We start from the raw sequence: 11,860 nt of genomic DNA on the forward strand, positions 1-11,860 counted from the left end.
ATGTTGTTTTGAAATGTTTGGAGCAAATGACACAGAAGTGGCCCCAGACTGCTTGACACACAAGACATGCCAAAATGGTGGTTGCTGTCAGGAAGAGTGGCTTAGAGGTAGTGCTTTCAAATTGAAGTTTCAGGTTGAAATAGGCACTGAGAGCTCAGTTTTTTCTGTGTTTATAACCATATCAGCCCCTCTACTCTTAGTTACAATCATAAACTGAGAACAGTTAGACAAACATGTTATGGCCCTTTTAAGATACAGTAGAACTTCGTTGATATATTCCCGTTACATATGTTTTCCCGGCGCCAACGTTCGCAATCACGAACACCATAAATGACCCAATTGAGTTGCGCTCATTTTTTACCTGTTCATACGTTCCTGGAAAGCACAGTTTTTCAGCACCAACACTCAGTACGTCGCCAAACTGTGATCGTATGATACGTTTTCCGGCAGCTAGATCCCATGTAAACAAGAAAATGCTCAAGGCGTGCGTGATCTAAAACAATATAGAGCCGCCCGCCACAGCAGCTTCACCGCAATACTCGCCCACCCGTCTCACATGAAAACGCCAGCGCACACTCAGTTTCTTAGTCCGGTACCAGCAAGTCTTCTCCGGGGCCGTTGCGCGCGGCATTCACAGCTATCACCACCAATCCTATTGCGATAAGCATCTTTGTCTATCTGTTTCACAGTGTGTGGTGCCATCGGAAGCGTAGCGCATGCTTTTAAGAGGCAATAACCAAAACGCGCCGCCGTTCCTTGCTGCAGACTACGATAGTATATGTTTTCCGGCCGCTAAATGCCATGTGAACAAGAAAAGACGTGAGGCGCGCGTGATCAAAAACAGTATATAGCCGCCCGTCTCATGTGAAAACAGTAGCGCACACAGTTTCTTATTTCGGTACCAGCAAATCTGCGCCACGCTGCATTCATAGCTATCGCCACCAAACCTATTGTGATAAGCATCTTCACCTATCTGTGTTGCAGCGCGTGGTGCGTTGTGCCATGGGTATTGTACTGCACACATTTAATAAAAGATAATCCAAACGTGTTGCCATTCCTTACTGCAGGCGGCGCGATGTGGGCATTACGTTTTGCTTCGGCGGCATCCGGCGTCGCCCACCAGCTCGATTTTGTTGCAATTTCCTGTCGCCCTCTTAAAAGACCATGTAATAGAAAAACAACAAAATGTTGAGTCTCTCATAGTTGAGTCTCTCAAATGTTTTTTTTTACTTCGGCTCGTACGTTTTCTCGGCTAGTATGTTTTCCTTGCATTTTTTTCCTAAACGTATGAAAGAGGTTCTACTGTACTGTTTTAAGAGTTCCTTGATCGTTATTAGGGTGAATGCTTAGATGGCTCATGGGATGAAACTTTGACCGTCCGGCGTTATGGCACCAAAATTCAATGGCACTGAAATTGTAGGTCAAACCCTTGATCTTTGCTGGGAGTATAACCTTTGGTGTTAAGTATGGCAAAGTGAACTAAGGCAAAATTCATTAAGGTAGAGTTAATTAAGGCACTTCAACACAAAACCTTTGGTAGGAGTCAAACGCACGACCTGTAGTGTTAATTAAGGTGAAGTTAACTAAGTCACCATTAATTAGGATAGAATTAATTAAGGCACTCATCCTACAACCTGTGGTGGGAGTCAAATCGACTGGGAGATATGGGCGAACCGGCCATATCTCCAAGTTGGATTCCAGTTGACATCGTGAAGGTTGAGAGTCGAACCCACAACCTTTCGTGGGACCCGCCATGGTTGCTTAGTGGCTATGGTGTTGGGCTGCTGTGCACGAGGTCGCAAGATCGAATCCCGGCCAGGCGGCCGCATTTCGATGAAGACGAAAAGCGAAAACACCTGTGTACCTAGATTTAGGTGCACGTTAAAGAACCCCAGGTGGTCGAAATTTCCAGAGTCCTCCACTACAGCGTCCCTGATAATCAGAAAGTGGTTTTGGCACATAAAACCCCATAATTTAATTTTAACCTTTCGTGGGAGTTGAACCCGCAACCTTTGGTGTTAAATAAGGCAAAGTTGATTAAGCCACTCAAGCCCACTGAACCCAACATGAAGATATGGGCAAACCGGCCATATCTTCTAGTTGGATTCCAATAGACATTGTGAAGGTCTAGAGTCAAACCCACTACCTTTGGTTTTAATTAAGGTGAAGTTAATTGAGGCACACATAATTAAGATAGAGTTAATTAAGGCACTAGAACCCACAGCCTTTGGTGGGAGAGAACAAGTAATAGGAAGTAACAGAACATTAAAATGAAAATATAAGTAATATAATGAATGTCTCGTCAGCACACGGGCTTTCGCCTTCATCCTCTTTAGCGTATGCTAAAGTGACTGTCAACTTTTTATTGTGACTACAGTATAGTGATGGCAAGAAGTCTTTTTTTTTTTTTCGAACCTTGGCTTGATTGGCCATCGTAGCTATTGCCATTTCCTTATTGCTGCAGAAGAAAGAATAATTACATAGGAAATAACGCACTGTAAATGACTGAATGGGATAGTTTAGTTTGCAATAACAACTCTCCCATTGGAAGTCACACTTTGAATTGAAGAATTATGAATTTATTTCAGTAAGCTTCTCTAATTATCCACATGATTAGTACACAAAAATTCTGCTAGTGGAAGAGAGCCAACGGCTGAGCACTGTAGGTTTCGTAATCGTATATTGTAGCTGTTCTTTTTTTTTAGTAGCTTTGTAGCTTTATTAACGTTATGTGGGACATCCTGTATAGTAGTACTAGTACAGGTGCTTTTGATGGCTCAGAAGGGATTACAACATTAAAGCTGTCACCTGCAAAAAGGCCGCTTGAAAAAAAGGCACATTCGTATTGGTGAGCTCTGGTTCCAAGCAGTTTCTTCTAGCCTGATTTATTTGAAGTCTCACATATAAAGTTCCAAAAACATAACAAGCTTAAGAGCTGCGACACCTGCTGTTGCTGCTGAATAGCCGTGATATTGTTCTGTTGAACACAAGGTTACAATAGTTGTTCCTAGCCACTGTGACTGCATGACATTGTAGAATGCATAAAAGCTTGTGTGATGTTATTTTGGTGTCCATTAATGGGCAATTTCCAATGAAAGAACAAGAGCACTGGTAGTCACGGAAGAGGAGACCAAGATCAAAATGCCTGAGAGAACAGGATGGTAGATAGTGTAATTCAGTGTTCCTCTCCTGCAATACTTGACTTGTGGACGGACCCATGTGGGTTTGACTCCCGTATTCCAATGGAGGCAGAATGCAAAAAGCATTCATGTGATCATGAACTAGTGGGTGGTCAAATTTAATCCAGATCCCCCAACTGCGGCATCTCCTATAGCCTGTACGTTACTTTGAGATGTCAAACCTAATAGAGTTGCCGACTGATTTTTCGGACTCCAAAAATTCGGACATGCTCGATTATTCAGTCTGCTTTGAGGCACCGCCATTGTTCTCATAGACCATAATGTATAATAACTGCCGAAAGTTTGGACACCTTGCAACCTCTCGTCTGATTTTTCGGACACTCCTTGAGCTGACTGAATCGAGAGCACCATGCACCAACTCTGACCGGTGCATGGTTCGACTTGCTGAACGCCAATTTTGTTTTGAACAGAGCCTCCTTGCTGCCTCACGAAGTGGCGCTACTGCAAATCCCCGCTCATCATTGTTTCTGCCTGGTTCAATAGAGTGGCTACAGCAGTTCTGGTCTCAGCTTAGTCAGCCATGTCAAGATAATCCAGCAGCTGATTTCTTTCTTTCTTTGTGCACGGTGCTGCGAGTAGACCATGTTTTTCGTTTGTGCGACTGGTGTCGGCATGACAGTGTGGTGGTGTTTGCTTTGTGTGCTGTGTCGAGGTTGCAGTGATCCAACGCGGCATACGGAAACATCGCGTCAGTTGTCTAATGGCGCCGACAGTGCCCACGCAGACAGCGCTGGGGAATGCCGGCAAGCAGGTGCCGGGAGGCCTAGGATTTGTCGCCTTCCGATGTGCTCCCTACTGACGCCGAAAATGATCCGCCGAGACCTGCGCAGTGGTTGCATTGCGATTCCAGACACCGTCTCATTTGACAGTTTCACAGGTGCTGACACTGCTGTACTGACATGTGCAGAACTCGATGACGGCGAGATCATTCGTCAGGTTTCTGCTGCACCGCCGGACGATGACTCCGACTCGGAAGAAGACACACCATGTGCTATGCTGCCGTCGCATGCGGAGTGTGTACAAGCAGTGGCTGTGCTTTCAGCCACCTATAGTGACCGTACGACCCTCTCCGAGATTCAGGCTTATCTGATTGTGCATAAACGGAACAGTGTGCAACGGCGCATTCAAAATTTTTTCAAGCCTACTGCCGAGCCTGAATAAGTGCATGGAAATAAAGGATTTCTTTTTTTTTTTTTCTTAATCTGCTTTTTCAGACACCTGCTTATTCAGACATTTCCACAGTCCCCATGAGGTCCGAATAAACGGTTGGCGACTGTAGTTTTACTTTCATTTATAAACTGAGAGCAGTGCAGGCCAAGCAGTTGCACAGCTCAAGCGAAAGGACGTTACAGTGTGACCAATGTATGACTGTGTTTCCACCGCCCGGTCTTTTCAAGCTGCTGGAAGATGCAGACCCAGATGGGATCGCTTTTGCAGTGCTCCTGTTTCTCTGTCAAAATTCGCTATAGTGACAGCCGAGCACTGTATAATTTGTGCATGCTCTAGCAGCACCTGGTATAAATTGTCTGGGGACTGTGGTACCCCTACACTGGACCACTGGCTCCCGTGCTTTGTGGAGTGATAGGGCAGGCTTTGTAAATTGTACACAAGAGGCTGCGACCAGCAGCTCACTGTTGTGGCTTAATCCTTTAAGGGTGGAAGAAGGGCCCAGCTCGTCCAGCGCTTTTATTTTAGTTTTTTTCTGCAGGCCTGAAGACGATTAGAGCTCCTCTGTTGCTCTGCAGTTCTTCCATATGGCGTGCTTTATTTTGTGCTCGTCTTAAATAACATCAGATGGCGCAAGGAGCTGTTCAAGAGTGAAGTTGAAAAATAGACTTCCTTGTATGCTGTGAAGCCCACCTTTGTTACAATGTAAAAATTTCTTTTTTCTTATTAAAGTTCACCTTTCCGGCAGAAATTTTCTGCATGGTCTAGCTTTAGGTGATCATCAGACTCATTTGCAGGCAAAAAAAAAAATGCTGTCTTTTTTATGGTGGATCAGCGTAACCCAGCAAACTGCCCATTTTAGGAACAATGGTACATTAAAAAAGGGGGGGGGGTGGAGCCAGGGTAATGTGAACCATTGTACCAGCCTGCGTGCCACACACCTTCGCCAAACTAGACTTTGATGGGCGCACCCCGCTCGGCACAACGCCTTCATCACATCGCACTCTCTCGTGCCTCTCTCCTGTCTCCCTTCCACTGCTTCCACCTCAGACTCTTGTTTTGGAGGAGTGGAAGGGAGATGAGATAAAGGCGCATGAGGCTGGCGATGGGGCGAAATCCTGCCAAATCCTGCAGCATTGTGTGTGCGGCACAAAAGTGGGTGCGATTGCTCCTCCCCCTGCCCCCCCCCCCTTTTTTTTTCACGCGGCCCTCGCGCCTTATCTTGGAAGTAATCTGAGGCAGGTGCTAAGATAGGTCAAACAAAGATGGCTGATAGTGTCATCCCACTGCGGGCAACACTCAACCGCAGGGGCAGAGTGAACGTGAAAGCTTCGCTGGCTTCATTTCATACTGTCAATATAAAGATATCGTTGACACAGCATGAAACTGTATCTTTGGTCATGGACTCTTAAATTCAACAAAATGATTTTTTCTTCGGGGAAGTTAGTTTTTTCCCTATTGCATGATAATTTTTTAAATATTTACGGTCCCTTTCATGCAAGGAAAATATGTCAGCAACAGTATTTACTTGCTTAAAGCATCCAATTTCAATATAATGAAGTAAAGTGTCAACTTTACCGACTTGGTTATATCTAAATTTAGCTATGGTGTTTTTGAAACATTGTTATAGTAAAGAATTGCTACACGAAATGCCATTTTGTACCCTTGAAAAAGCTTTGACAGGGCCTTGAAAGTCCTTGAATATCCTTTAATTTTTGTCTCTAAGACCTCTGCAAACTCTGAGAAAGCTTTAGCTTGGTGCCAACCCAGATTTCTCTATTTATTCGTATGTGTAAAAGGCAGAAATGCTCCCATTACACAACCGCTTGATCGTTTTGCGTAAAATTGGTTGCATTCGAGAGAAAGCTAAGTTCTAACAACTGTAGGAATGAATATTTTGATTTGAGACACCTTACATTTAAAAAACATCTTACCACAAGTGTTTACAAATCTGTATGTCTGCTTTGAAAACAGATATCACAGTCCTGTAAACTGCATCTGTTAGAAGATGTTAGGTGAACTAAAGCAGAGCAATGGGATATGTAAGTTTACTGCTTATGTGAAATTTTTACAGTTATTATAAGGGTTTTGCAATTGTTACACTAGCAAAGTAGTGGTTTATTCTGGAGCAGTGTGTAATACAACAATTTTATCTGCTTTAGATGACTCAATAGGTGCACTTTACAGATTTGTGTGTTATTTTTATTTAGTAATACTGAGTTACAAGGTTAAAAACTTGGTACTTGAGTTTTCTTTCTCAACAATATTTATGAAAAAAAATGACAGGCCAAATAAAAAATTTCCTTCCTACAGTCATTACAGTTTACCTTTTCAAAAGCGTGGCAGTTTGGGCGAGTTGGTATGTCATGACTGTTTTAGGCTAGTTTTAGGCGCTCACTCTGTTTTCCGTTCACTTTGATTACCCCTACCTCCTTCCTTTTTTGCTCTTCCGAGCTGCGCTACAAGCCTCAAACAGTTTACCTTTTACTTTCAAATTCAACAAGCCTCATCAAAATTGGTGTGGTGATTGCTGAGCAATATGATTTCTCTGTACCCATGTATTTAGATAGGAGCTCATTAGGTAAAATACTACAGTTTCCTCTTCACCCTTTAACCCCCAAGCCCGAGCTGTAGTCGTCTGGTCAAATTATACCAATTATGCCGAGGGCTAGTCCTGCTCGTCCATGCCACAGTTTTCATTGGTTTGATCATCGTGAACAAGCCACGCATGTCTATTCATCCAACTACCTACTGCTGAGATTGGGCACTCATGCTTATTATTTCTCAGTTAAAATTTTTTTTTTTGCCGTCATGTGTTAAGCGAATACAGTAGAACCTTGATACAATCCCGTTACCTACGATTTCCCTGCACTAACGTTCGCAATCGAAAACAAAAAAAAACAAAAAAAAAGATGGCCCAATGCAATTACGCTGCCTTTTTGGAGGTTCATACATTCCTGAAGAACACACTCTTTTGTCACTAATGTTCAGTACACTGCCAAACTGCGATTGTATGATACATTTTCCGTCTGATAGGTGCCATATAAGCTAGAAAAGGCAGAGGTGCGCGTGATCGCGAACAGTATACTAGTTGCCAACTGCAGCAGCTTCCCCGCAGTACTCGGCTGCCAGTTTCACGTGAAAAGGCCGACGCACACTTGGTTTCTCGTTTTGATACCAGCAAATGTCCTGCCGGGTCGTCACATGCCACATTCATAGCTATCGCCACCAACCTATAGCGGTAAGCATCCTCACCTATGTGTTCCACAATGCGTGTGATGTAGTGCCGTTGGAAGCATACTGCACGCTTTTATCAGGTGATAACTTAAGCGTGCCGCTGTTCCCTGCTGCAGGCGGCACGAACTGAGCATCATGTTTTGCTCCGGCAGCATCGTAGGCATTGTATTCCGGCGTCGCCCACAAGCTCGATTTCGTTTTGCTTTCGCAAAGGTAAATGACTACGAGTAATTGAACCACAGTGGTTGCTTAGGCACCATCAGCTCCATGCACATCGGCGTCTCGTGCCACAATGATCCGCGCTGAGTGGGCACATCCAAACTCCTCGCCAAAATACCCCGCTCGAAAAAGCTGCTGACTCGCGCTGAATTCGAGAAATGCAAACATAAACTTGCTGAAGCCACGGAAATGACGACAGGCACCTTGGGCTGCTTGGCCCCAACCAACTCGGCGCACGTCGGCGTCTTGTGCTGCAGAAATTCCTGCAATGCTTCGCATTATGTAAATGTCAACTGAGTTAATTCTGCTCATTTTTTTAGTGACTTAAGATCGTACGTTTTCCCGGTTAGTGCCTTCTTTCTTCCGTCTTTTTCGAAAAGTTATGAACGACGTTCTGCTGTAGTATTGAAGACTCGCGCATTGCGAGGAAAACTGTATTTCTCAAAACAGGGTGTGTTATTCAATGTTTTCATTGACTACAGAGAATAGAGCATGCATTTCATTTTTTTTTTTTTCAGTGAGCACGTTACATATGAAAACCTCAAGGAAGTAAAACTAAGTTTAGGAAATTTTTGCAGTTTTCCAGGAAAACAATTTGGAAGTGAAAGGGTTAAGTGTGACAGCTAGCAAGTATAATAAACATCAGTAAAGCTTTTGTGGTGACAAGGGCAATGGGTGACCTCTTTTGGGTGCAGAGAGAAGCAGTTCAAGTGGCGGTGCAGCAGCGCCTCAAGCAGCTCCTCAACAAGCTTAACTCCTTAGAGCAGCGCCAGTCGCACTCGAGATACAGGTTCCAGAACTCTGCTGCAGAGCAGGCCCGACACAACGAGAAGGTGAGCCCTCGGATGCTGTTCGCTCGGCCAGTCTGTACTAGCCGGTTCACGGCTGTAGACCAGCAACTCGGAACCCCCAAACAAAAAAAGTCTTTATTCTTTGAGGTATGGTGCTGAAATGTTGTACAGTCGAACCCTCTTATAACGATTCCGGTTTTAACAATATGTCAGATATAACAATTAGCAGCCGATGTACCACCCACTTTCGCATTAGTTCTATGGCAACATAAACTTATTACTACAATGCTGTCGTGACGTGTTATTGGTTATATTAATTGAATCTGCTTATCTGGCTACTAGGTGTGTTTACCGAAAGAAAAAAATATTGTGGCAGAGCCCATCTCATGATGACTGTCGATGATAATGCGTCAGCATTGAATCAATAAATTCAGCAACACAACGTATTGCCACCGTCGAAACAAATTATGTACGAGACGTGTGCTGCAGCGGTAATCGTCTTTCGCGCTTGAAATGGAGGGATGCTCTGAGTTGGGACCTTTGAAACAGGGTGGTGGGTTGCACTACCAAGCTTGTCTTCTTATTTTGCCTAGTGTACTACGTATATTTAAAAAAAAATATGCAAAGAATTCCCAGTATCAGACTTTCTTGACCCCTATTGGGAACTTTGTTCTTGTACACATCCGTTGTTTGCGGTATCCCTACTTTCTGCCACCGAACCTCCAATCGCCTCTTACTAATATCTGTTGCAGACATATTTACTTTCTCCCTGCTATCCCTGAAATCAAAAGTTTCAAGGAGGCCAGAGGAGCATAAACCGATAGCCGAGCAAATATCTTCACATATCTGCCTGGTTACGCAAGATCTTTACCACTCGATGAATTTCTATCGTATATTACTAATCATTGATGTTCAGTGCTCTTTTTATGCTTTTCCGTGTACATATTGTATTTTCCCACTCCTGTGATTGCCCTTCGGGGCTGCAGTATGTTGAAATAAATAAAGAAATAAATACATAGATATAGAACCAAACAAACATATATACATGCATACCTGTATGCATACATGCATGCATAGGTAGTCTCCGGAAAGTGCGTGAAGTACCCTAAGAATTTAACGCATTAAAACATGCAATTCTTGAGAAAAAAATTGACACAAACCGTCGCACCCGTCCCACACCTTTGCCACACCTGCCTTTGTGCTGTGCACCCTGCCTGGCATGCCTGCGTTGCATTGACCTGCGCATTGCCGGCCTCGCACGCCCCTCTCTTGCCTCCCCACCACCCCTCTGATACACGAGCCGACTAGGCCTAAGTTGGAAGGGTGGAAGGGAGATGGGAAAGAGGCCTGGCTCCCTTAGAGAATAACGTTAAATATGTTTTTAGTGAACACCAACTAGGCCAAAAAGTATAGATAAAGAAGACAGTAAATGGTTATTGAGAAAATATACTTTTGTTTAGCAAAAAAATTGAAGCACAATTGAAGCGCCTTTAATACTGTTCACGGAAAGTTTTGGTCTGGGAAGCAAAAGAAGAAAGTCATTCATTTTTTTCCTCTTTGAGTGATGATATTTGCTTTGCTTGAACTTGCCTTTTCATTTTATTGCAGATTGCCGACATGAAGAAAGAAATCGAAAGGCTGCAGGAACTTTAACGTTGCACAGACACAGTTGTCCTGCTGAGTGTTCACGAAGCCCAAAGATGGCAAGGCATAAGGATGACAATCCTTACGGATAAATATGATCCCGGTGTTTAGTTCACCTAAGTGGTTCTCTATGAACATAAGTGCTCCTTTGTCTTTTTTTTTTTTTAACAACCCTGTGATCTCATAAGGTGGCTGTTTAAATAAGGTCAGTTTTCTCCAAAGGGGGGGACCAAGTTCTGGAAGGAGTGTTCAACATAATATTGTGTGTGTATCGTGATGGTGATGAACAAAGTTGGCAAATTTGACGGTTATAATTACGCTTCTGGTATTGTGGAGTTCATTTTCTGCGAAAATTGGCAGACATTTCTTGTTGTTCTTGTCTGCTTCTGAAAATCTGTGTGTTTTAATGTGGTGCCTTCTGAAAAGATGAAGAGGTAGTGATTATCGGCGAAAAAAGTCTAAAAAGGACACCAAGTTTGTGCTCCTGACTGCATTGCTTGAAGACTTCCTGTTACCAGCCAAATGAATATGAAACAACCATACAAAATGGAGGGAATAGATCGGGCTTTCCATTGCATTTTTGCTGGAGAACTTATATAAACAAAAACGAGAAGCAATATACATTAGCAGAGTGGATGGAGCTTTAATCATAGGTGCACATAAGTTAATCAGATATGCTTAAATTCATGCTTCTCTTAAATCACTGAAGCCAAGTGGACAGTTTCATGTTGATGTTGTCGACTGCGTTAATCATTTACCACATGCCGTATCATTCATGGCAGTTCCAGCTCTTAAAATCACGACAGGTTTATTGGTATTTATGCCCGACAGAGGAAAAATGAAAATTCAGATTGTCTCACTAGTAAACTTGGAATGCTTGAATGAAAGCTACCCCCAATTTCGGCACCACTACAATAAAGGCTGTCATTAAACTTATTTAGCTTGCTGTCATCACAGAACCCTTTCTGGTCCAGTGATTCTTGTAAGAATCGTAATGCCACACTTTGAATATCCAGCACGGAAAAGAATAAAATCCGGGACTAACTTAAGAAATCTGAGTGTCGGCAACTCTAATTACATTCAAACTCCGTTGATACGTTTTTCAAGGGAGTGCATAAAAAAATGTAACAGCTAGGAAAATGGCAATAGTGATGAAAACAAAATTAAATTCTGGGGCTTTACATGCAAAAACCACAGTTTGATTATGAGACACGACATAGTGAGGGACTCAGGATTAACTTTGACCACTTAGGGTTTTTCAACGGGCACCCAATATACAATGCAAGGGTGTTTTTGCATTTCACCCCCATTGAAATGAGGCCGCCACAGCTAGGATTCGGTCCCGCGCCTTCAGGCTTAGTAGCGCAACGTCATAGCCTCTTTGCCACCACGATGAGTGGTAACAGTGAAGAGGGCTTCAAAATTAATGAAGGTGGTTTCTACTTGAATCTATGTATTTCTTCAAACTTTTCTTTGAAAGCCTAAAAAATTGAGAACTAAGCCTGTTGTTTCCTTTGCTTGTTTGACAACACCACTTGTTTCTTGAGCACTTAGAAAGCCGTGTTGCTGGCCATGTTGCATTGAGCGGCAACGTACCTCCAC

The 11,860-nt window shown here is 43.3% G+C and overlaps 1 protein-coding gene across 1 annotated transcript in view; it reads left to right on the forward strand.

Annotated features, from left to right (window-relative positions):
• The window catches only part of LOC126516495 (valine--tRNA ligase, mitochondrial-like), a 169,552-nt gene extending 158,977 nt beyond the window's left edge, over positions 1-10,575 (forward strand). Inside the window, exons 24-25 of the mRNA XM_050166625.3 lie at positions 8,519-8,656; positions 10,223-10,575. Of these exons, the coding sequence (XP_050022582.2) occupies positions 8,519-8,656; positions 10,223-10,267 (183 nt within the window). The 3' untranslated portion in view covers positions 10,268-10,575. The remainder of the gene's footprint in view (positions 1-8,518; positions 8,657-10,222) is intronic.
• Positions 10,576-11,860: the final 1,285 nt, after the last annotated feature.

This window comes from Dermacentor andersoni, chromosome 1 (genome assembly GCF_023375885.2).
Source record: "Dermacentor andersoni chromosome 1, qqDerAnde1_hic_scaffold, whole genome shotgun sequence".
Classification (NCBI taxonomy): domain Eukaryota; kingdom Metazoa; phylum Arthropoda; class Arachnida; order Ixodida; family Ixodidae; genus Dermacentor; species Dermacentor andersoni.